The sequence below is a fragment of the Delphinapterus leucas genome, chromosome 8 (assembly GCF_059928025.1).
Source record: "Delphinapterus leucas isolate spDelLeu-1000000601 "Yukka" chromosome 8, BTC_Dleu_Yukka2, whole genome shotgun sequence".
In the NCBI taxonomy this organism is placed as follows: Eukaryota; Metazoa; Chordata; class Mammalia; order Artiodactyla; family Monodontidae; genus Delphinapterus; species Delphinapterus leucas.
In genome coordinates this window covers 97,072,708-97,099,481 of record NC_143136.1, presented here as the reverse complement: position 1 = coordinate 97,099,481, position 26,774 = coordinate 97,072,708, and the positions used below count along the sequence as shown (strand labels likewise).

The 26,774-nt window shown below is 44.3% G+C and overlaps 2 protein-coding genes across 7 annotated transcripts in view; both read left to right on the top strand.

The window, feature by feature from the left end:
* Positions 1 to 26,774, top strand: part of SLC35F5 (solute carrier family 35 member F5) — a 280,557-nt gene that overhangs the window by 128,152 nt on the left and 125,631 nt on the right. For all 6 annotated transcript variants that reach the window (XM_089916890.1, XM_089916889.1, XM_089916888.1 and 3 more), the window contains one exon: positions 200 to 399. The gene's annotated coding sequence lies outside the window, so the exon portion shown is untranslated. The remainder of the gene's footprint in view (positions 1 to 199; positions 400 to 26,774) is intronic.
* The window catches only part of GPR39 (G protein-coupled receptor 39), a 247,336-nt gene continuing 220,959 nt past the window's right edge, over positions 398 to 26,774 (top strand). The window contains exon 1 of the mRNA XM_022590676.3: positions 398 to 26,774. Coding sequence (XP_022446384.1) covers positions 25,919 to 26,774 — 856 coding nt within the window. The 5' untranslated portion in view covers positions 398 to 25,918.

Below are 26,774 nucleotides of genomic sequence, written 5' to 3'. Positions count from 1 at the left end.
GTGCTATTATTCTTCAAAAATAGTTGCTGCTCTTTCCTGGAGAAGATTATATTTCTGGGCTTTGAGGATGCTGGACTTGGTCATGAGATTTCTTTTGACCAATGAAATAAGAGTAGCAAAGACATGTTATTTCTGGGTAGAAGCTTTAAGAGCCAGGGTATGGGTTTTATATTCTCATCTCTTTTTCCTTTGCTATAAGACAAGCAGAGTTCCAGATAGAGGCTGATACATTACCCTGGGTCCTGAAATGAAGAGGATGTGAAGCAGAGCCTTAGCTGATCCATGATGGGCATGAAGCATGAATGAGAAACAAACCTTTGTTGTTATAAGCCACTGGAATGTCAGGCTCATTTGTTACCATGGCATAACCAGGACTATCCTGACTGATACAGATGCCAAGTAAGATTATTATTTGATTTTGTTGCTGAAAAAATGTTAGAAAATCACCGTAATGAATGCTGGCTGACTGTAAACTTCTTAATGAGAAAGACTGTGTCTTAATGTCCCATTGTTCTTTGTTTACTCCATGCCTAGTCTGGTGCCTGATAGAGCATCTGGATTTTAGTAGGCATTTGGAATTTGTAGAATGAATGAAATGAAAATGGTTTTGAAAAAATCAAGAGTATCTTCAGGAGAGATGCCATCATTATCATTGTCAGCTTCTATGGCACCTCTTCTTTCCTTTGTGAGTCTTGCAAAATGTATTAGTCAAAAATCAATATAATATTCTCTAAAGTATCATTATAATAATTATTATTTCCTCTGTTTAACAGGAAGTTTTTTATTCTATATCAAACATTCCAATGTTAAACATGCAACTGATAAATAGAAGGAGGCAAGCAGATCTAACTTAGCCTATGAAATGTTCTTCATGGTATCAGTTCCCCACGGTACTATCTTGAATCAGAACCACTTATGGTCTGGTTAACTGCATTGGGCCATAACAGCCAGGAAGGGGCAGACACAGAACACGAACTAATCATTAAGGTTGGTGGGAACCAGGAAGAGAAACTCAGCTGCAAGGGCTAGTGTAAGGCTGGGACGCAAAACGGTCCTGCAGACAGGCAGTAACAATGATGCATTTCATGTAATAAGGACTTGGAGCTATGTAGAGGCTGTGCCACAAGACAAGCAGGCATCCCACCAGGCAGTAGGCGACTGCTTCAGGATGCCAAGGGAGGTCAGAGAAGTCTGTCATCAGTCTTGTTCATAGAATGGATTCCAGTTCGGTGATTGGTGGGTAGGGTGAGGGGGCTGCTTCCAAAAGTGAGACAGGGTTCCAAATCCAGAGAGACAGAGTGCTGGGAAGGTTACGGGGCAGGACTCAAGATTTCAAGGCAAAGATAAGGGTTGAGGGTTAGATTAGCAACAAGGGTGACTTGACGTCAAGCCCTAGAGAATGGAATTAGAAGACTGAGAGTACAGGTGGGGCTCAGATGGCCCAGCGATCCTAACTATGGAGGCAGATAGGTAGAAGGAGTGAACCAGGAAGAACCTGGCATAGATTATCCATTCCGGTACAGGAAATGGAGCTATTAGTCTTTGCAAAGCAATGATGTAGCTAATGCCGTGCAGTGGATCTACCTTCCCCAAAGGAACGTTGTAAGTGTGGCTTTGATAAACGTGCTATAAGCGCAGGAACACATGTACATACACACACAGAGGAATCCAGAAGATTTGCCTGAAATTTGTTTTACTTGCACCCACTGACTGATACCAGACACCAAATGCAAGTTTCCTCTGATAGCCCTCCCAGGGTTTATTAAGTGGTGACTGTCTCGAAATGAGTCGTTCTTTTCTCTTCTTCTTCTTTAAAAACACATTTCTGAGAGTACAAAAAGCGGTAAGTTGTTATTAAATCCCAACACGTACCCAGGAAGGGAGAAAGTTTACGAGGGAAAATGAAAGGCTCTTGCTGCCTGGACTGTCCTTCTCGTTGATGGTTACCCATGTTTTATCCTCTCTATCAAAGTCCTTGTTCACAAAGTCCTTCGATGCCTTTGGCGTCAACCTGTGGCTGGAATGTTACCTTTGACCTTGATGCTAACAAGCACTCCTCATTAGTGCCATTTTCCTCTGGTACCGTCGTGACTTAACACAAATTACTTCCACCACAAAATTCTCTTTTGCCTAATCAGATCATGTCGCAGAAATGACACGTGCATTTTCCCTCCTAATTTAAAAACTGTACGTGAAAAACAAGCATTTAGCCTTGGGCTCTAGGACTCCTCGGAACCTGGGAAATCTTGGGGCTGGTACTTCTATTTCTTGACGGTAGAAAGGCTTACACCCATTAGGGCAGAGGTGGCAAACAGCCTATAGGCTGCTTCCAAGCTGTGGAACTGTCTTGTTGGCAGAGCATGAAAAACTAGGAATTCCAGCTCCTTCTGGCAAAAATATTGGCCACAGTCAGCTGAACCTGAGTGCCGGCTGCCCCTTTTTGACTGATGAGGGTTTTCTGTAGTCTTCCCCTCTCCCTAGCGCCCCTTGCCAGCCGCATCATTTGGAACTGCTCATCTGCCTGGGCCCTGGGGGGCATTTCAGGTTGTGAGTTGATGAAATAAGCACTGAGCTGAAACTGCTTGATGGATGGGGGACAAATCAGTTAAGTCATTTTGAAAAAAGTCCCATTTGAAAAATCAAAACAAGGATGACCATAACTCTCCTCTCCTTGCCCTTTTCAACTCTCTTCTGCTTCTTCTGTGTTTTTTGGATCCTTCTCCCCATGACTGATAAATCCCCACCTTTACACGTTGGGCCCCTGCTCTTCTCTGTGGGTCCTCTCCCTGAGTTAGCCCATGTGCTCCTGTGGTCCACCAATTGACTCTATTTTTAAAATTGAAATATAATTGCTTTACAGTGTTGTGTTAGTTTCAGGTGTACAGCATAGCGACTCAGTCATCTGTATACACACACACACATGCTTTTCCAGATTCTTTTCCATTATCGGTTATTACAAGATATTGAATATAGTTCCCTGCACCAGTTGATTCTCATCTCATGACTTTCTAATCTCTCTGTAGCCTCTCTTCCCTCCAGATTCTATTCCAGTATTAAATGGAGGCTTTACTGGGAGGCAGCTCTGAATCAAATCCTGGGTCAGCGGGGTGACCTTGGACAAACACTGAACTTCACGGAGCTGCCACACCTACAAATGGGTACCACGTAACTTCTTAGGGAGGTTGAGAGTATTGAAGATAATTTGTATAAATGCTTGGCTGTTGTTTCCTAAGTCCAAGGCCATTGGGTGTCAGTGCCCGATTCTCTCCATGCTGTCATGCTGCCTCAACCTCAGAAGCCCTTGTCTTCAGAAGTGACTTCTAACATTTAGTTGTCAGCCAGGGGGGAGGCCCACCTGGGAGTTGGGGATGGATGAGCAGCCAGGCCACCCTGAATGATGGGACAAGATAGGACTTGCTGACAAGACAGATTGCTCACAGAGCTTTGCGGGAGCCTGGAAGTGCCAAGAATGGGAGACTTGCCTGGTGGCATTCTGCAATCCTGCCACATCAAATTGGAGCCATTTATTTCTATCATTAGCAGCAAAGTAAGCAAGTGACTGCTCTGGAGCTTCTTTATTAACAATTATGACCAGCAGATAAACAAAGGCAGGGGAGAGGAGAATGGCAATGGTGACCTGGGGCTTCTTCCACCAACTTTCACATTGCTTCCTAAAGCAGAGTTTTCTTCTTAATTATGGCTGAAGAACGCTTTCAGAAAAGTTTTATTTTATGTTTTGATATAGTCTCCTACTTTTTTTTCCCCCCCAGAAGCTTCCCAGAACTGGGAGAGTGTTAGTGCGGGAAAGGAAGAGAAAGGAAAGTAAGATTTGGTACATTTCTGACAGTGGGCTTGGTGCAGTGCATCCTTTACTGCATGTTTCACTATCTGGGTTTGCCTTCATAAGATCCTAGGAGGGGTTTGATCATAGACATATAAAGTCATAAAATTCTGTACCTTGGGCTTCCCTGGTGGCGCAGTGGTTGGGAGTCCGCCTGCTGATGCAGGGGACACGGGTTCGTGCCCCAGTCCGGGAAGATCCCACATGCCGTGGAGCAGCTGGGCCCGTGAGCCATGGCCGCTGAGCCTGCGCATCCGGAGCCTGTGCTCCGCAACGGGAGAGGCCACAACAGTGAGAGGCCCGCGTACCGCAAAAAGAAAAAAAAAATTCTGTACCTTAGCTGATCTAATCTTTTCATTTTATAAGTGAGAGAGAAGTCCCATGGCTGGTCAGTGATAGAAACAAAACAAGTGCCAGACCTTACTCCCCTCCCACCAGTCTCCCTGGGTGAGAATCAGGCACATTTAGGGCACCGCCAAAACGTCAGGGAACATTGGTGAGGATAACTGTGCGAGAGAAAAATGTTTTCCTTCTCGTGTAAAGAAAGAAAATTCCATCTTCTCTGTACATGAGCCAGTCCGTGTTTCTCTGAGCAGAGTGAAATATGCAGAGGTATTAAAACCTCTACTAGAATCCGGACTAATTTTGTTTTTTCCCTCTTCCACTTTTATTGAGATTTAATTGACGTACAGCACTGTATACGTTTAAGGCGTACTGCATAATGGTCTGACTTCCGTCTGTCATGAGGGGATGCCCACGATGTTTAGTGAATATCCATCAATTCATATAGATACAAAGCAAAAGAAAAAATACATGTTTTCCTTGTGATGAGGACTCTTAGGATTACTCTGTTTACAACTTTCATACGTAACACACAGACGTGCTAATTATATTCATCGTGTTGTACATTACATCCCTAGCACTTATTCGTCTTATAACAGGAGTTTGTACCTTCTGATCACATTCCTCCAGTTCCCCCTCCCACCACCCCCTGCCTCTGGTAACCACAAATGTGATCTCTTCTTCTATGAGTTGTTTGTTTATTTGTTTGGGGGTTTTTTTTGGAAGTATAATTGACCTGCAACACTATGTTAGTGCCTGGTGCACAGCATAGTGATTTGATATTTCTACACGTTACAAAATGATCACCACTGGACTAATTTCCTTTTTGATAAAAAGATACCTAATAGGAAACTGCTCTTTTTCTTCTGCTTATCGCATAGTGTCATGGCTGTGTTGAGCATCTAGAACACAGACAGCCTGGTATGGTTGTTATAGGAGCTAAGCCAGCACCCAGAGATGGCAGCGTAGAAAGAGGAAAGAATCCAGGTTCCAAAGATGAAAATGAGGAGGGACATTAACCAATCTTGGAAGTGAGATGCTTCCAGATTTGTTTTTGTTTGAGATATTACATTTTCCTTACTTCTAAAGACAATGCAGTCAGGGTTTTATGTTCTGCCAAGGAAGGCATCCCAAGGAGACTCTTTGAACCGCTGACATAACATCTGTTCAAGGAAAATAACAGTGGAGCGTTGGAGCCAGCTAACCCCAGCCAACTGTTAGCATCTCTTCCTAACTCTGTGTTCCATGACATCACAGTGGTAGTTTCTGTGACATCATGTTGTGGTTTGAAACAAGTCATGCTGTGAATATTTACACCATAGAAACTGGCAAATTGTATGAATCAGGGCTTTTTTTTTTTTTTTTTTTTTTAACAGCATACCGCTGGTAACAACAATAACAAACAACGTTAGGTACCAACAAAAAAAAAGGTTACAATGTAAATGCCTATGACTTCCCAGCACAGACCAGTATGGGATGGGTCTTGGGACTGCATTCCAAAGGTCTGAAACACAATTAGTTCAGCTCTTTGATGGCTTAGCCTTTTGTTATCCAGAACATTCTACCTCGACTATGGATGAACACTGAGAAGCTATGGTGTTAGATTTAGGCTCAGGGTGTGGTGAGCAAGCCGGCCAGAGTGCATGCCTGAAAGAGAGGCTGGGTGTCATATATGATGTCACTGGTGTCACAAGGCTGGACAAGAGTCATGGCTCTGTCTCTCTAATAAGAGGGTGGCTGTTTTCTGCAATGGGATAGGTAGGTGTCTTATTTTGGGTTTCCTAGAAAACTCACTGAAATGGAGATTTGTATGAGGAACAAGACCTGTGGAGAGGGAAGGAAGCCAAATTGGGCAGGGGAGCAGCTGAACTATGATGCAGTGCCATCAGAGGACTCAGCTGGTCCCACAGAGAGCTCTGAAGCTGGGAGAGTCCTTTAGAGTTGTTCCCAAATAAGACAAGGACCAATCATTGGATGGGACCTGTCCCTGGGGCGGAGGCCTTGCCATGGGTGTGGAAGCTCCCTTAGGCTGAGGTGAATCCCAAAGAAGAGGTAGCTGTGGTCAGTCCATCAGCACTCAACATTCTTGGTAGCTGGGAAAACGAATGTCTTGGTTCTGAGGGGAATCTTGGTAGCATATCACAGCATCCACTACAGTAGGATTGGGGTAAACTTTCCAGAAGATTTCTTGGCTTCATCTTTTCTGCATCTCGAACTAAGCCTCACTAATCAGCTAGTCCGTCATTTTCATTTAGTGGACCTAAAATTTAAAAGAATGAACCCCAGCTAAAATCTCATCTCTCTTTAATATCTTCTGTAATAACCAATCCAGACTTTATCTTCCTTGTAACAGTTATCAGCCAGAGATCTTGGTTGTAAGCAACAGAAGCCAACTCTGAATAATTAAGGCATAATGGGAGGAATTTATGGAAAGGGAGGCTGGCAGCTTATAGAATCAACAGAAAGCTAGAAAGCCAAGGGAAGAAGGCAGCAGCAGAAATAATCCTGATGGGAAACTGTGCAGTTGTACACCCTGATGATCTTCAACCCACCCACCTGCTGTACACCCACTGAACACGGCCCCCTCTGTAACCTCCCCTGTGGCACTCAACTCAGCTAACACTCATGCTATATACGGCGGCCCCTGCACATCTAATGCAATGGTATCTTTTAATGTATCTGTCACTTGAGATTCAGAAGACTTCTGTGAGCTCTCAATTGTCTGAGCTGAAGCCATGTGCCCACACCTTCAATGCCAGGGAGTAGGAAGAAAGTTGATCTTTCTGTCATAACTGGCTATGCCCTGTCCACCACCAAGAGTCACAGCGTATGGCAGGGTGTCCAAGAACTGGGAAGGAGGCTCACATGCTGAGTCAGAAAAAAACCTGGTAAACGTCCACTGCCCAATGCCTCTGTACCAGGTGAGTCATATTCTTGCTTTCTTGGTGTGTGTTTTTTTCTATGGGTGATGTTCTAGGAGGTTCCACGTCTTTTCGCTCATGTACCTCTGCAGGTAGTGACGGCTCAGTCTGAAACGCACACCCACTTCTCTCAGAGAGAAGAGCAAACTCCATTCCCTGACATTAAGATCTATTACAGAATATATGCGAAAGTTTCCTTGGTTCCAAGAAACAGATTCATTCAAACCAAGTGAGGGAAAGAGCTTATTGCTAGGAAACGCTTGGGCTGTTCATTATTCTTCTTCTGTCGGGCAGAGAACTTCATGGATCTTTGGCCAGACTAACTTATGAGTTTCGTGCCAACACAGTTTGTTCAATGACCATGCCCCCTGCCCCGCCATGCACAAAGAATAACCTAGAGCTGCTTTCCTGAACACCTCAGCTGGTGTGTGTGATTGGGTGTGTGGCGGACCCCATGTCCGACATATCTGAGGGTCCTCTAAGCGTGGCTCCCTTCCCAGTTCTTAGGAAGTCATCATCACTTTTTAGAAAATAAAGGAACTATGAGTTAATATGTGTTATACTTTTGTGCCTGCTATTATGTATTATATACCTTATCTCATTGAATCCTTACATCATTTCTCTGAGTTAGGTATTATTCCTATATCTGATGAAACTGTGGATCACAATGGTTATGAACCCAAGATAAGATGGTAGAGCTGGATTTCCAAGGTATTCTCCAGGATACCTCTGTTGACACATTCATGATAAGGCCAAGACATTCCTGTCCTAGTTATCAATGGTTCTTTGAAGAAAGCTTGCAATTAGGGACTTTTCTAGTAGGAACAGTTCAAAAGTAGAGTAGGATAAGGTACGGGGAAGATAAAGGACCAGAGGCAGAGGTGTCACACGCTGAGCTCAGGCTGCTGTTAGAAAATCAGTCTTCTTCTACAGCTGGCCCTTGAGATGGCCAGAAAATAGCCTCGTCATCAAGCAGTGGGGTGTTTCTCCTGAATAATGAAGAGACACTAACCAGCCCAAGGTGAGCACTCCCCATGAGTTCCTTGCCTCGTTTGTCCAAAACCATTTCACAGTCAATTATAGCTATTGGGAGCCTCCTAACAAAACGTCCCGGCATCTGTAAGATAAAAAGTAATCCCTTTAGAGGCAGAACTTTAAGCACTTGGCTGTAATGGCCTCACAGAAAGGAAAAATGGACCTGCCAGGAAAATGCAGTTAATTAGTGTCGAGCTCTTCTTCATCCATCCGTGTGTTCTGGAGGGGGGATAATATTATAGAGCCTAGAAGGCTGTTGGAAAGGGAACTGGGAATATGTACTTGTACACGAGCACCTAGCATCCCCTATAACGTTAATTCCTTTCCAGCTCTTTCTTCTTCAGCCTTCAGTGCCCATCATAACTTTTAGTGTCTCCAGGAAGTCTTCCTTGATTAAACAAGCCTGAAAAGATGATTCCTCTTCCCTTCCTTCCCCAACTCCATCTTTTAAAAACATTGTGCCTTGTGGGCAGACCTCACAGGAAAAGGATGGGCTGGATGAAAAAATTTAAATAAAGGTAAACGTATTGCTGTTACGTACATGTTGAAACCCCACTTGGTTATTCTAACATCCCCAGTGTTAAGATGATTCTATGCATTTTTCTTAACTAGAACTCGTGTTTGTTGACCGCCACGGTCCAGGCACAGCATCAGGCACTTTCACAAATATAAAACAAGGTACAGCCGGTCAATTGGGGAATGTAGTATCTAAGCCCTGTTTCCTGGGAATTCACCATTCAAGTTCACAATCCTTCTGTTGCATCTTCCCCAACATGAAGCTCCCCCCATCTCTAGAATTTAAGTGCCGTATTGCTAAGGATATATTTTTCTTTCGCTCTTTACTATTTTATTCAACGGTGAAATTTATTAAATTATATTAATCCTCCATTCTCATTTATCTTGTAACATATTCTTTCTTTTTTAAAAAATTAATTTATTTTTGGCTGTGTTGGGTCTTCGTTGCTGCACACGGGCTTTCTCTAGTTGTGGTGAGCAGGGGCTTCTCTTCGTTGTGGTGCACGGGCTTCTCATTGCAGTGGCTTCTCTTGTTGCGGAGCACGGGCTCTAGGCACGCAGGCTTCAGTAGTTGTGGCATGCGGGCTCAGTGGTTGTGGCTCGTGGGCTCTAGAGCACAGGCTTGGTAGTTGTGGCGCATGGGCTTAGTTGCTCCACGGCATGTGGGATCTTCCCGGACGAGGGCTCGAACCCTTGTCCCCTGCACTGGCAGGCGGATTCTTAACCACTGCACCACCAGGGAAGTCCTTGTAGCATATTCTTGAACTTATATTTATTTTTACCAGAAAACTTTCTCTACGAGTCCTTTTAAAGATCATAGTTTTATGATAAATCTATCGAGGCCTAAACTCTTTACTGTGTCCTCAATATACATGATGTTTTAACTAGATATAAAATTCTAGATCCAGTCTGAAAATGGTCAAAAGACATGAAGAGACATTATACCAGAGAATATATATGGATGGCAAATAAGCACATGAAAAAATAAATAAAAATAGACCATGCATGAGGTTTATTAAGGGGGTGTTTTGGGGTCAATACCTGCTGGGAAATGAAGAAGGAAGAATTGGGCAAAGGGAGAAGTTGAGCTGTGATGCAGTCACACCAAAGGACTCAGCTGATCTCATTGAGAGTAGGGATGGCCTTAGAGAATTGTCCTCAATTAAGGCAAGGGGGTTGGGCTTGTGTGCCACCATATCTACCAATCATTGGATCTAGGGTGCCCTCAGAAGGAAGTATGACCTTGGATGAAGCAGCCCTCTTCATCTGGGGACACTTCATGCAGAGAGAGTCAACTGAGAGCTGTCAGTCACCAATCCTCCTGTTGGGGGACTATTGAGGAAATATGCACTTCATTACTTAAGTGGAGGAGTTTGGGTCAGGAGTTGGCAAACTACAGCCCATGGGCCAAATCCAGTCCAATGTCTGTTTTTGCAAATAAAGTTTACAAGGGGTTCTCCCTGTGCATCTGTCCCTCTTCACATAATCTTCCCTCTGTTCATGTTTGCCTCTGTGTCTCTTCTTCTCTCCTTTCTTTTTTTTCCTTCCTTCCTTCCTTCCTTCCTCCCTTCCTTCCTTCCTTCCTTCCTTCCTTCCTTCCTTCCTTCCTTCCTTCCTTCCTCCTTCCTTTCCTTTCCTTTCCTTTCCTTTCCTTCCTTCTCTTTCTCTCTTCCTTTCTTTCTTTTTATTAGAGTAAAATTGCTTTACAGTGTTGTGTTAGTTTCTGCTGTACAATGAAGTGAATCAGCTATATGTATACCTATATCCCCTCCCTCCTGGACCTCCCTCCCCACCTCCCCCTCTCATCTAGGTCATCACAGGGCACCGAGCTGAGCTCCCTGCGCTATATAGCAGGTTCCCACTAGCTATCTATTTTACACACGGTAGTGTATTTATGTCAAACCTAATCTCCCTATTCATCCAACCTTCCCCTTCCCCGCCATGTCCACATGTCCGTTCTCTACGTCTGTGTCTCTATTCCTGCCCTACAAATAGGTTCATCTCTACCATTTTTCTAGATTCCACATATATGCGTTAATATACGATATTTGTTTTTTTCTTTCTGGCTTACTTCACTCTGTATGACAGACTCTAGGTCCATCCACATCTCTACAAATGACCCAATTGCATTCCTTTTTATGGCTGAGTAATATTCCATTGTATATATGTGCCACATCTTCTTTATCCATTCATCTATTTTTGGACATTTAGGTTGTTTCCATGTCCTGGCAATTGTAAATAGTGCAGCAATGAACATTGGGGTACATGTGTCTTTTTTTTTTTTTTTTTAGTTTTCTGAAATTTTTAAACATTGAATACTTTTTGAATATTCACATAGTTCAAAATCAAAATAATACAAAAAAGTATATGGTGAAAATTATTGCTTCCTTTCCAGCCCACACTCATGTTCACCCTTCACCTCTCCTCCGTCTTACTGGTTTCTTGTGTTATCTTTCCAGTGCTTTTTTTTTGGTCTGGAAATCTGCATTATTTATTTATTTATTTTTAACATCTTTATTGGAGTATAATTGCTTTACAATGTCGTGTTAGTTTCTGCTGTATAACAAAGTGCATCAGCTATATGTACACATATATCCCCATATCCCCTCCCTCTTGCGTCTCCCTCCCACCCTCCCTATCCCACCCCTCTAGGTGGTCACAAAGCACCAAGCTGATCTCCCTGTGCTGTGCGGCTGCTTCCCACTAGCTATCTGTTTTACATTTTGTAGTGTATATATGTCCATGCTACTCTCTCACTTTGTCCCAGATTACCCTTCCCCCTCCCTGTGTCCTCAAGTCCATTCTCTACGTCTGCATCTTTGTTCCTGTCCTGCCTCTATGTTCGTCAGAACCTTTTTTTTTTTTTTTAGATTCCATATATATGTGTTAGCATACAGTATTTGTTTTTCTCTTTCTGACTTACTTCACTCTGTATGACAGACTCTAGGTCCATCCACCTCACTATAAATAACTGAGTTTCATTTCTTTTTATGGCTGAGTAATATTCCATTGTATATCTTCTTTATCCATTCATCTGTTGATGGACACTTAGGTTCCCTGTCCTGGCTATTGTAAATAGTGCTGCAATGAACATTGTGGTACATGACTCTTTTTGAATTATGGTTTTCTCAGGGTGTATGCCCAGTAGTGGGATTGATGGGTCATATAGTAGTTTTATTTTTACTTTTTTAAGGAACCTCCATACTGTTCTCCATAGTGGCTATATTAATTTACATTCCCACCAACAGTGCAGGAGGGTTCTCCCTTTTCTCCACATCCTTTCCAGCATTTATTTTTTGTAGATTTTTTGATGCTGGCCATTCTGACCCATGTGAGGTGATACCTCACTGTAGTTTTGATTTGCATTTCTCTAATAATTAGTGATGTTGAGCATCTTTTGATGTAGGGCCCATCCTAATGATTTCAGTGTAACTTGATTATACCTGCAAAGGCCCTATTTTCAAATAAGGTCACGTTCACAGGTACAAGGGGTTAGGACTTCAACATACCTTTTGGGGAGGGGGCACAATTCCACCCACAAACAACCAGAAAACATTGTCATTTGCTATCTAATGAAACTTCTGCAAGACAAAACCTCATGTCCATGGTGTAGGTGCAGTGGGGAAGCGGCTGTTTCCCGTTGGCAGGTGTGAGAGCTGAGCAGGTAAGAATTGCACGGGTGATTCTCTTGTCTATTACCTTAATGATCAAAGGCCTGGAGACAGCAAATAGGTTTCTCCCCAGTGCTTGACTACTGAAGTCCCTAGAGTTGCTTGAGCTTATCTAATAGCCACCTTGACAGGCTTGTAAGAGTTGTGCAACACCCTTATTTTTTTAAGAAAAAAGAAAAAAATCCAGCAGCCAGCAAGCTGTCCATGGTAGAGCCAACTCCCTACATATCTTAGGAAGTCCTTATCATCTTTCTACCAACACTTCCAATTATTTCCTGATTGAGATCTATTCCCAGAGGATCTGCTTTTTGATGTAAGATCATCCACCCCAGAAGTTAACCCCTGACAGGTACCAACTGAGTCCAGTGGTGTGCCGGTCAGTGTTTAAAAACCAGCTCTCTGTGAAGAAAAGCGGGAGGAGAGTCCTGATTTGTAGCTTTTGCCAGTTTCTCTGGTGTAAATACTCCCACCGTGATCAATTTCAAGCCACTTATGTGAAGCCACTGAAAACAGAATTGGGAAGAGATGTGTACAGTCGGTTCTTATGAGCTGGTATGAAGGCACTCTAGCACATCACTGAGCATCTCAATATAGGCAGAAAGGAGTATGATTTGGGACATCCAGAGAAGATGATCTGGGGGAGGTAGGATTTGAATGAGCCTTAAAGGGTGTTATCTCCATCACTCTACATCCACACCAGTTGAGCAATTTCTACCTGTCTCTCTCTGGGACTAGATTATGAACTTCCTGAGGGCAGAAAATGTGGCTTATTTTTTGTAATATTCCTACAATATGCATTTCACAAGTGTTTATTGAATGAATGAATATATGAATGAATGAATGGAAAACAAGTGGAGAGGTACAGGCATTTCAGGCAGGGGGAACATTCGTGGTTTTGGCAGGACACAGGAGGAAGGGATGAATGCACAGGAGGTTTTTCAGTGGGCAGTCCATTCTTGCTGGAGTACAGTGTTGGGTCGTGGGGTTTTACAGTTACTATGGCTACATAACAAACCACCCCAAAACTTAATGCTTAAAACATCGACATTTTTATTTCAATCAAAAATCTGGGGTGGGGAGGGATAAATTGTGAGATTGGGGTTGACCTCTACCTACTACTATATATAAAATACATAACTAATAAGAACCTACTGTGTAGCACAGGGAACTCTGCTCAGTACTCTGTAATGACCTATATGGGAAAAGAACCCAAAAAAAGAGTGGATATATGTATATGTATAACTGATTCACTTTGCTGTATAGCAGAAACTAACATATCATTGTAAATCAACTCTACTCCAATAAAAATTAATTTAAAAAGTATCCAAAACTCTAGAATTCAAACAAGTCTCAGTAAGGTCAGCTCATCTCTGATGCACTTGGCATCAACTGGCGTGGCTTGAAGGATGGGGGCTGTAATCATTTGAAGGATCACTCATCTCTCTGGTGGCTGGGCTGACACTATACTTCTTCTTGGTAGCTCAGGGCTCCCAAGATGTATATCCTAAAGAGAATAGGCCAAGAGGAAGCTGTAAACTTTTGGTGACCCAGCCCTGGAAGTCACATAGCATAGCTATACCACACATTGTTGGTCAAAACAATCACAGCCCACACTCAGATTCAAGGAGAAGGAACCTGGACCCATCTCTCAGTGGGAAGAGTGTCAGTCTCATTGCAATAAGAGTGTGTGGGATGGGATCTATCTATCTATCTATCTATCTATCTATCTATCTATCTATCTGCCACCTTTGGAAAATAAAGTCTGCTACACAGGGTTAATGTAAGGTTGGAAAGTTAGATGAGGGCAGGTCTTAAACGTCATTAAAAGAACTTGTTCTTTTTCCCTCTGGGAGCAATTCACATACTGGACCCTGATTATCCTCCAGGGTTTCCCATGTGTACATTGATCACCCACAGCAAGCCTGTGAGACTGAACAGGCAGCTGTAATTGTGTCTTATGTATCCTTCTAAAAAGATCTTCCTAAATGATCAGGGCTTTGCATTTGATGGCTCCTCAGTCCACTAAACCCAAGTGCCTGTCTGCTCAAGTGAGCAATGATGGCAAATCAGACCAGACCAGACATGCTTCTTGCCTATCCCCCAGCTGGCATGCACCTACCTGTTCTAGCACACCTGAGCTCGTCATGAGGAGGGGGCCCCTGAGGGACATCCTGGTGACAACACTGAGTATCAAAGTTGCCAGAGCACATCTAGATTGTCTCTGGGCTTACTGCCCAAGAGCTCAAAGAAGAGGCCAGACCTACGATGTCAATTCTTGCAGAACATGTAACACCTCATGCTAATTCCATCTGCCAAGGAGTCCTGGATCCTGGCCGAGCACAATTTTCATAGTTATGGACCCCAAGCCACTAGCTGTTTCCTTGGTCTCTCTCTGAAGGGTATTCATCCAGCCTGTTTGAAGGGCGAGAGATGAGGACATGATTGGCTTTGATTGTTCTCTCCGAGGAAGAGACAGGGAGGATTTGCCACTTGTGTTTTGGATGGATGCCATCCGTCCCCATCCTCCATTCTCTTTTGACTTCTCTCTCTGCAACAGTGGGAAACGTGTTTATTGCTGTAACACAGCCACCGAAAGGAATCACGAGAGAGTTTGTTCTTTCTCATATTTGTCAAATCACAGAAATTCCCCTAATGGAGAAAAGATGGTTGTAAGAACAGGGGAAGACATTATTAACAATACAGAGTCCTTCTTCTTTTGTTCCCAACTTGAAATGCATGTGGTCAAAAGTTTGGAACCGAGAACAAACATTATCTCATAGACTAACAGTGCTGGCTGGATCCACAAATGCACATTTCACCCATAACGTAAGCTGAGGGAGGACGGGAAACATCTCCCAGCTGACGTGTTAGTCCAGCTTAAATGCTTGAAGCAGCTATCTTAAGCTGGCCCTGCCTTCCACAGCTTTTTTTTTTTTCCTTTCTGTACTTTTGAACCCAACTAGCAGATTGCTTATATGCTGCCAACTCTAAAAGCAAAGGCAAGGAGGGTCTGACCTCTGGGTGGCCAGCACTAAGTACAGTCATTGGTAGGACAGGGTTTGTCTGTAGTGTTTTCTTTTTTTTTTTGCTGTATGCGGGCCTCTCACTGTTGGGGCCCCTCCCGTTGCGGAGCACAAGCTCCGGACGCGCAGGCTCAGTGGCCATGGCTCACGGGCCCAGCAGCTCCGCGGCATGTGGGCTCCTCCCGGACCGGGGCACGAACCCGTGTCCCCTGCATCGGCAGGCGGACTCTCAACCACTGCGCCACCAGGGAAGCCCTTGTCTGTAGTTTTAAAAAATAAGAAGCCGACTTTAGTTCGGGAAGTTGGTGTGTTTTCTGTTTGTTTGTTCGCTTGTTTGTTTGTTTTAAATGCACCAAAGGGTTTTCTCAGGCAGCCTACCCTTAAACAGGGAGCAGGGCAGGGGTGCCGCTTGTTCTGAAGCCTGTCAAATAGGCCGATTAACCCACCAGCACACGAGGTGGCTAATGACACTGAGGTCACACTTGCCATCCTCTGACAGTGGCCATTTCATCGTGCCCTTCAAAAAAGCATCACAAGGCCACGGAATATATCTGTATGCTGGCCCGTAGCCACAGCTCCGTAAGCCACTCAGAGCTCATACTTAGTGAAGGTAAAGTTAGAGAGTGTGGAGTCTCCGTTGTTCAGTAAATTCTCTGTGTTGTATGGTCTGTTTGAAAATAGTGAGTTCTGCTGGATGAAATATCTATCTGCTTATTATAAGGATTCCCTGTGTGTCATACATGCATCCCCAATTTTCAGAGACTAGGAATCTTGTCTCACCTGTGAAGACAGATGCCACTTTTATGTATCTGTAGCACTTATTGCTGCCGCCATTCACTTGACAATTGCTGTCTTACGATATCTCACAATTTACGTACTCTTGGCTTGACCTCCTTCAGAGATGTGACTGTCTCCCTGCTTTATATTCCCTACAGTGCTATCCAGAAAGGATATGCTGAACCTGTATCTGTTGATTTAATTTGAGTGGAATTCAGCGAGATGTTCTTAGCAGTCAATCCTAGCTCACACCATAATGGTACCCGGAGTGTTTAGAATGTGCTTTAGGACCTTGCAGAGCCCCAGCTCCAACAGTATAAGCAGCAGTAGCTAATGGACCATGGACATGATGTTAATGACAGTTAACCCCAGGCTAGTACTTTCCCTCTGCCTGGCGTTGTTCTAAGTGCTCTATTTATATTATGTTATTGGGTCCTGCAAACAACCCTTTAAGGTGGGTACTGTTATTTATCCTCAAGTTGAAGATGAGGAACCTGGGGCCCAGAGAGAGAAGAACAGTGCCCAAGGTTATACAACTGGGGAGCAGTAGATTCAAACCCAGGCAGTTTGGCTGCAGAGTCTGTGCTTGTACCCACTACACCACACTGTCTCTTTCACAAGAGCTAATACATATATGGGTACATATTGTATGCCAGACACCATTTATGCAAATTCATTAATAACGCTCACAACAAACCCAGGAGATAAGCACTATTGTCACCTGCATTTTACAGATGAGGAAACCGAGGTGCAAGGAAACTGAGTGGAAGGCACAGATGCAAATCCATGGGGTCTGAGTTCCGAGTTTATCGTCTTAATCATGACGCTATAGCATTCTCAGCAGAGTCAGTGGATGAGTAGAATGTTAATCCTGAACTGGCATTCCATCAGGTCCCCAGGAAGGACCGTCCGCACATTGAGCCTTCACAAAGCATGCCGTTTTCCACGGGGCCTCCCCTAGCGTTGTTCTTGAGGTCCAGGGAGCTGGATCCTCAGGCTGTTTGCCAGATGGCATTCCAGGGGCCAAGGAAAAAGGGAGCAAGTCTCCAGGTTACATGTTAATGGTTCCTCGGGGTCCAACTTGTCATTGATCCTACACTCATCTAGACAGCGAGCTCTGCAAGCAATGTGGACCATCAGGCTACAGTCTCCTGGTCATGGACCAAGTCCTGGGTAGACTGGAGAGGAGGCATTTGACGGGTGATTTACAGATATGTAAATAGTAATAATGACCCTCAACTTGCAGGGCTATTTTGAACATTGAACAAGCCTGGTGTCTGGGCACAATAGGTATTTAATTATGGGAGCCGTTACTACTGTTGTCACTGTGAGAGTGATGTGGCTGCAGCATTGTCATCCCACTGGTTGAAAAGCAGGACTGACTCTGCTAATCCAACTGGCTGTGTGGGTGTTCTCCCTCTCTAAAAAATTTTGTTTTACAATATTAGGATATATAAATGCACAAAGTCCATAAGCCATAAATAACTGAATATGAAAAATCATAAAGCAAAGCATCATATAATTACTGTCATGTAACAACTACCCAGGTAAAGAAATAGAGTATTGTCAGCACCCAGAAGACCCCACCTCCATTCCATGGGTCCTTTCCAGGTCACATCCTTACCCACCCACAGGAGGTGACCCCCATCCTTTCTTTATAAATAAATGAACAATTTTATTATATATATCCCCGTATTTCATATATACATATCTCAATTTTATTACTCTTCATTTTATCGTGCTTCACAGATATTGTGCTTTTTTCACAAATTGAAGGTTTGTGGCAGCCGTGCATTGACCAAGTCTCTCAGCACCATTTTTCCAACAGCATTTGCTCACTTTGTGTCTCTGTGTCACATTTTGGTAATTCTCACGATATTTCAAGCTTTTCATTACTATATTTGTTATGGTGATCTGTGATCACTGATCTTTAATTTACTGTGGCAAAAACATGAGGACTTGCTGAAGCTCAGACGATGGTTAGCATTTTTTAGCAATAAAGTGTTTTTGAATTAAGGTATGTACATTGTTTTTTAGACATGATGCTATTGCATACTTAATAGACTACAGTATAGTGTAAACATAACTTTTATATGTACTGGGAAACCAAAAACTTCGTGTGACTCACTTTATTGTGCTATTCGCTTTATGACAGTAGTCTGGAACGGAACCCACAATGTCTCCAAGGCTATGCCTGTATATATATATATATATATATATATCTCCCCAATATTATCGTTTTGTCTGTATTTAAATGTTATATAAATTGACTCATGTATTCTTTTGAGCCTTGTTTCTTTCATCTATCATTATGGTTGTAAGATCCGGCCACATTGTTTTTGTAGCTGTGGTGTATCTGTTTTCGTGGTTATATAGTAGCTCTTTATATGAATATGCTGTGTTTTGTTATCTATTTGTCCTATAGGTGGAAATTGGGTGTGGGGTAACTATTGACAGTGTTGCCGTACACATTCTTGTTTATGCATTGTGTTGACATGAGCTGTAAGGTATATACCTAGGAAGGAAATTTCTGGGTCACAAGATATGTTATATCTAACTTTAGATTCTTTTTTTAAAAAATAAATTTATTTATTTATTTTTGGCTGCATTTGGGTCTTTGTTGCTGTGCGCAGGCTTTCTCTAGTTGTGGCAAGCGGGGGCTACTCTTCATTGAGGTGTACGGGCTTCTCATTGTGGTTGCTTCTCTTGTTGCGGAGCACAGGCTCTAGGTGCTCAGGCTTCAGTAGTTGTGGCACGTGGGCTCAGTAGTTGTGGCTTGTGGGCTCTAGAGCACATGTTCAGTAGTTGTGGCGCACGGGCTCAGTTGCTCTGCAGCATGTGAGATCTTCCCGGACCAGGGCTCAAACCCATGTCACCTGCATTGGCAGGCAGATTCCTAACCACTGTGCCACCAGGGAAGTCCCTAACTTTAGTAGATTCTGCCAAACTCTTTGCCAAAGTGGTTGTACCAACTTATTCTCTCATCCGCAATTTACAAGAGTCACCATTACTCCACATTTCAAGGGACAGATGGTATTGGTTGTCTTTCAATGTTAGGCAATCTAGTAGGTGTGTAATTGTGTTTAATTGTGTTTTTAGTTTGCATTTCCCCAACTACTGAAGAAGTTGCTTGTTTATTGTCCATCTGGATTTTTCTTTGGTTCATTTTTAAATTGGGTTGTTTATCTTCTTGCTTAATGAACGTTATCCAAATGGATACTTGATTGTCCCAAGTAGCATTTACTGAGAAGAGTGATGTCCTGGAACTCGTCAGAGTTGATTGTTAAAATTTTGGAAGTTTTGTTAGCAGACTGTTTAAGTGTGGAAGTGTGGGTAGCTTGAAATCAGCCATGGTGGCAGAATTTATAACATGGATGTTGGCAAATGCTATAAATCAGGGCAGTCATCTACTGCACCAATGGAAAAGACCATCTCTTCCACACTGCCCACAGTGCCATCTCTGTCAAAAACCCTGTCCATACACATGTGGATTTATTTCTATACTATCTCTTCTGTATCATTCTTTTCTTTATCCCAATGTCAAAGCCATACTGCCTTATAAACTGTGGGTTTATAATAAGTCTTCATATCTGGTACAGCCAAGTCCTCTCACCTCCTCAGAGTATCTTCTCATTCTTGGCTCTGAACATTTTAAATTTTATAATCAACTTATCTAGTTTTTAAAGAAAAATCTGTTGAAATTTTAATTGAGGTCTCTAGATCAATTTTGGGAATAAATGCACATTTTTATCCACTTTGGGTTCATTGTGGAAATTACTCATTACTGTGTGATATCAACTGCATATATTTTCCGTAGGCTTGTTGTCATTTGACTTTGGCTACAGTGTTTCTTCCCTTTGGAGCTTTATTTTTATTAGATAGAGTTTATCAACTTTTTTCTTCATAGCTTCTAGCATTTATGTCATAAGATTAAAAATTTAATTTAAACTTTAAAATTCTCTGGTGTTTTATTCTATCCTTTAATGATTTTATTAATGATTAAAATCCGAAGATTTAAATCTTTGATCCACCTGTAATTTATATTATAATAAAGATTTTAAAATATATATATATTTTTAAAAGATGGCTAACCTGTTGTCCCAATATCACTTACTGAACAATCTATCCCTACTGATATGAAATGTTACCGTTATCATAAATGAAATTCCTGTAAGTATTTGGGTTTTTTCTTGGACTTTCTCTTTTGTTTCATTATCTGTTTATAGTATCACTGTTCCATAGGAATATCATGTGAGCCACAAATGCAAGCCACATATGTAGCCACATCAAAAAAAGCAAAAAAAAACCCCTGAAATTTATTTATTTATTTATTTTTAATTAATTTATTTATTTTCGGTACACGGGCCTCTCACTGTTGTGGCCTCTCCCGTTACGGAGCACAGGCTCCGGACGCGCAGGCTCAGCGGCCATGGCTCACGGGCCCAGCTGCTCCGCGGCATGTGGGATCCTCCCGGACCGGGGCATGAACCTGCATCCCCTGCATCGGCAGGCGGACTCTCAACCACTGCGCCACCAGGGAAGCCCTGAAATTTATTTTTTAATTGAAGTATAGTTGATGTATAATAATATATAAATTACAGGTGTACAGTATAGTGATTCACAATTTTAAAAGGTTATACTCCACTTATAGTTATTATAAAATATTGGCTGTATTCTCCGTGTTGTACAATATATCCTTGTAGCTTATTTTATACCTAATAGTTTGTACCTCTTAATCCCCTACCCCTATATTGCCCATGTACACTTCCTTCTCCCCACTGGTAACCACTAGTTTGTTCTCTATATCTGTGAGTCTGTTTCTTTTTTGTTATATTCACTAGTTGGTTTATTTTAGATTTCACATACAAGTGATATCATACAGTACTTGTCTTTTTCTGACTTATTTCACTTAGCATGATGCCCTCCAAGTCCACCCATATTGCTGCAAATGGCAAAATTTCATTGTTTTTTATGGCTGAGTAGTATTCCATTATATATATGGACCACATCTTCTTTATCCCTTCATCTGCTGATGGACACTTAGGTTGCTTCCATAACTTGTCAATTGTAAATAATGCTGCTATGAACATTGGTATGCATGTATCTTTTTGGATTAGTGAAATTAGTTTTAATAATATATTTTATTTAACCCATTATAGCCATTGCATCATTTCACCATGAAATCAATATATAGAAACAATTACATTTACATTCTTTTTTTCATAAAAAGTCTTTGAAATGTAGTATATATTTTATACTTACAACACATCCCAGCTTGGACTAGCCATATTTCCAGTGTAATGAGCTAGTGACTACCCTATTAGGTAGCTCAGGTCAATATCTTTGTTAAGGCAGGTCTAGAGTAGCCTTGGCTCTGTGGCTAGTTTAGTTCTATTACTAAGATCTGGCCCTTCCAGGGTTGGTTCAATGAGGTCTCTTCACTCATTGGTTGGAACTTCAGCATCTCCCAGCTCTTTGGGACCTTGGGAATTGCCTGGATTACAGTGCCAGCATTTGTTCTTCCCTCAGCAGTCATACTCTGCCAGCTCCTGGAGTCTCACCTCCACATGTCCACTCAGTATTCTGCCAAAGACTCAAGAGAACCTCTGTATGGATTTCTGCCACTCTGTCTGTGTCCCACCGTCCTTTCAGTGTTCTGCTCTGTGAAGTCTAGTAGCCTCCGCTTCCTGTGCTCCAATCTGCCTCTTCAACTCAGCAAGATAACCATGTTCTGCTTGGAGTCCCTCCCCGCATCACTGTCTGGAAAGTTCCTCCAGGCAGCAAGTGGGGGTGATCACCTTGTTAGTCTCTCTTCTCTGAGGGGCTCACATCTGTGCTGTGGGAGTTGGGAGTTGCAGGCTCCCAGTCTGATTCTAGTCATTCTTGATGGCTAGTCCTACTTAAAAAAAAGTTTTGAGATTATTTATTAGCTCTATTTAGTTCTTTCATAATTCCTTTGATCTTTATTAATCCCTTCTTGTTTTCCTTAATTTTATTCTTTTTATAACTTCTCTTTTTGTTATTCTTTCCTGTTTATTAAAATAAATATTTAGGGCTCTGAATTTTTCTTTGAGAACTCCTTTAGCTATTTCCTACAGGTTCTGATAGGCCGTCCTTTTGTGGTCATTATTCTCTAGATACTTTGCAATTTTGGTCTTGGTTTTCTTTTGAGATGGTGGAGTTTTATGTTTTACTTTTCTGGTTCTGTTATGACTTGTTAGTTATATTGCATTATAAGTAAAGTTATCTACGCTGTTTATAAGTTTTGAAAGTTATTGAAGTTCTCTTTACAGCTTAGAGTATAGTCACTATGATTTTACCATGAACCTTTGTAAACAAGGCGTTATTCACTTTTTAGGGTATTGTTGATTTTAAATGAGTAAATGTGAATTTGAGCATAGAAAATAAATTTAAATTTACAAAAATACAATATGTATGTATATGTAAGTGTGTGTGTTTGTGTGTATATGTGTTCTTTTTTTAAACTTTGGGTGCCAATGTAAGATTTTATTATAAAAATTAGTGCTTAAAAAAAGTGTGAAAGCCACTAGCCTAGAAGACCCCAAAGGTCACCTGGAATGTGTAAAATGTGAATATAAATTTGTGTAGACACTAAAATGACCCTTGAGTAGAGCTGATATCAAAGAGTACCTAAAGTATTCCTTCCTCTCACTTTTCATTACTTTTCTTCCCCCCCTCCTCCCCGCATATAATATGCTAATAAAACATCTAGATGACACAGAGCCAGGCGAGGTGTTATACCAGTCTTTTATCAACAAGTGAGAGCACGTTAAACACTTTTTAATTGGTCTTAGGAAAAGCAAAGGCGAAATGGAAATTCAACTCTCCTGGACCTTTGTTCAAAATGCATTTTTCCGTCTCTACTGTAAGGAGCGAATTTTAATGAGCTTGATTCTCACTATTTGGCCATGCATTTGTAATCCTTGTTCACACTTTGTGAAAGAAAAAAAATCTGATGAAAGAAATTGGACAATAATGGAAATCTTGTCTGAGCAGAACAAATTGGAATTATCAAATACATTGCAGGATGACTGGCATGCCGCAGCTGAGGAGACGAGAAGCATCAGAACTGGTGACTTAAAAAAAGTCTCTCTCCCCAAAATGCTGCTATCAGCCTGACACAGTCTTGTCCTGCACGGAGAGATAGCTATCCAGAGTGGAGAGGGCTTTGGAGCCAGGCAGACCTGGGTTTGAAGCCTGCCCCCAACCTTTAATTGTAGGTCACTTAATTTTCCTTATCCTCAGTTTCTTCATCTGTATAATGGGGTAATAACGTCTACCTTGCAGCCTTGTGAGGACTGAAAGAAATGAATTATGGGAAAGTGCCTGGCACGTAATAGGGGCTCAGAGAATGACCAAGAGGAGCATTTCGAAGGAAGAATCGGTGGCAGGGCTGAGGGAGACGTGTGAGGTTCCTGGCTTGTTTCCTCTTTAGAAGAAAGAAGTGGGCAGGGCCAGGGATGTGTTTGTATGCTGCTGGTGGTGGTGGGGTCTTCCTAGCCCTTCTTCTCAGTCCCTCTGGGACAGCAAATAACCAGTCAGGGCCTTTTGCAGAGGAGTCTGCTCAGGATTCTAATCTGTAGTTATGAAATCTCCAAGAGTCCATGCTTACCCTGTGAGCTTTGTGGGGTAGCTATAAGGCAATTGAGGTCATGTAGCTAAGCACAGTTCACCAATGAGGCAATGAGTTAAGAGTTTCTCCGCCAGCAAGTAGGTCAAATAACACAAACGGTGGGGGGAAGGGGGGTTGGCCAAACATACTATTCAGGGCTCTGTGGAGTAGTGTCAGAGAGGGAAAAGAGAGATTTCTCGGCCTTATAGCTTGTAATTTAACAGAGAAGGGAGAGAAAAAATAGCTATAGCCACCTAGGGTGCTAACTGCAAAGATCCAGTGGCCATACAACCTTCATTTTTTTTTTCTCCTCTGAGACAGTGTCAAAATCAAACATTCGCTGAGGGCCTCAAACCACATGCCCAGGGTTGGGTTCAGAAAATACCGTCCCCGTTTCTCTACGTGTATTGTTCTGGACTCAGCTCCGGAGCACCTTCTGCGTTCCCAGAATTCCTTCCCTGTTAGGATATACTCAGGGTTTGACGGATCTAGGTTTTCAAGTCCCTCACTCACTTTATTACGGCCTTGGGGAAGCACTTATCCTCTGGACACCTCAGTTTTTTCATCTTTAAAACGATCACATCACAGGGCAGTGGCTGTGATCATTTAAGAATGCTTTTCTGGACAGACCTGTGCTACGCCCTCAGGATGAACAGATGAAGAGGTTCCATTTTCTTCCTTCAAGGCAGTGGTTCTCCACCTGGGGCAGTTTTGCACCCTCAGAGGACAGTTGGCAACGTCTGGAGACATTTTGGCTGTCACTATTCAGCGTGGGACATGAAGATGCTAAATATTCTACAATGCATAGCACAGCCCCCTGCCTCCCCTGGCAAAGTTCCTTCTGATTTTAGAAGATGAAGATGGGCCCACTAGAGGTTTTCCTCTTCTGAGAAGAGTGAAAATGTCATGATCCTTATCGCCATGTTTACTCCCTCCTACTGCCCTTGATGTCCTGGTCGCAGCTCCCTGGGAGGACGCGCTCCCCACCAGGGGCATCCTGGCGGATGGTGCCATCCTCATCCATATACATGTCCCCAATTAAGGACTTCCCGCCGCTGCCGCTGCCGCTGCCGCTGCCGCCGCCGCCGGGAGAGGGGCCTGAGCTGTGGAGTGAAACTGAAAGGAGGGAGCCGCGCTCCTCGGGTCCTTCGGCAAGAAGGTGAGGCAGGCCCTGCGCAGAACGCCCGGGAAGCTTTGGGGAAATGCAGGGCTTCTCTGGGGACCTAGTAGCCTGCTTGGGGGCGACTTCCTGGAGCAGCGGCTCCAGCCAGCGCACAGCCTAACCGTCCAGTGCCAACACCCCAGGGCCCGACGGCAGGGCACCAAGGAGGCGAAAGCTTGCCGGCTGCGCCAGGGCGGCCCCGCCAACCGGCCAGCGACCGAGGCGGGCGCCCGGGTCCAGACGTCCCCCGTCCCCCAAACTGGCCGTGGTGGCCCAAACCTTCGAAGGGACCCCAGGGCAGGAGGGGGCGGTTTGGTCCTTCCGCGCCTAAGCCCGGGAGCGCACTGCAGCTGCCCCCCGGCTGTGCCTCCACGCGGTGGGATGCGCGTAGGACCGGACGGCGACGCTGACTCGGCGGTGGCCGCGTGGGCGGCGGGGAAGATGGGGCCACCCGTCGCCCCGTGCTCCGGGGCCAAGATCCGGTGTCGGGACCATGTCTGTGAGCTGAGCACGCCCCCGCTGCGCTGGGTCTGCGGCCGGGAGCACAGGCGGCGGCGGTTAATGATTAATCGCTGACCAACCCGCCTCCAGCCATTCGGGAGAGGGTGCTCCAGGTGGGTGGGTTTGGCGCGCCAGGGCCAGGCAGCCGGGAGCGGAGCGCCGGGGACAGAGACGGGAAGGGTCTGCGCGCTGGGGGCTGCGGGCTCACTGGCTGCAGCGAGATTGGAACCTCCTTCCTCCGCGCTCTCCCCGCCTCGCCCAGATACACCCCCCCTCCCAAACCCCACCCTCGGACGCCTCCAGCCTCGGCTAGGTTGGGCTGCTCCGGGAAGTTTCCGTGAAAGCACCCGAAAGCCTGTTACCTTGTCCAGGTGAGCTCGAAAAAGCCCTGCACCCACGCTAGTGAGTTGCGGCCGAGAACTTCGGGCCGCGCGGGTAGGAAGAAAGGGAGTTCAGAAGGTCTTTGGACGCCGCGGCCTGGCTGGCTGCCTTCCTCATGGCTTCGCCCAGCCGTCCTGGCAGTGACTGCTCCCAGGTCATCGACCACAGCCACGTTCCCGGGTTCGAGGTGGCCTCCTGGATCAAAATCACCCTCATCCTGGTGTACCTGGCCATCTTCGTGGTGGGCGTCCTGGGGAATAGCGTCACCATTCGGGTCACCCAGGTGCTGCAGAAGAAGGGCTACCTGCAGAAGGAGGTGACGGATCACATGGTGAGCCTGGCTTGCTCCGACATCCTGGTCTTCCTCATCGGCATGCCCGTGGAGTTCTACAGCATCATCTGGAATCCGCTGACCACGCCCAGCTACACCGTGCCCTGCAAGCTTCACACGTTCCTCTTCGAGGCCTGCAGCTACGCCACGCTGCTGCACGTACTGACGCTCAGCTTCGAGCGCTACATCGCCATCTGCCACCCCTTCCGGTATAAGGCCATGTCGGGGCCCTGCCAGGTGAAGCTGCTGATCGGCTTCGTCTGGGTCACCTCCGCCCTGGTGGCGTTGCCTTTGCTTTTTGCCATGGGAGTCGAGTACCCCTTGGCGAACGTGCCCAGTCACCGCGGTCTCACGTGCAACCGCTCCCGTACCCGCCACCACGAGCGACCGGAGATTTCCAACATGTCCATCTGTACCAACCTCTCCAGCCGCTGGACCGTGTTCCAGGCCAGCATCTTCGGTGCCTTCGTCATCTACCTCGTGGTCCTGGCCTCCGTGGCCTTCATGTGCTGGAGCATGTTGCAGGTGCTCACGAGGAGTAAGCAGGGCACGCTGGCCGCCCAGGGGCAGCAGCTGCAGGTGAGGAAGTCTGAGAGCGAGGAGAACAGGAGCGCCCGGAGGCAGACCATCATCTTCCTGA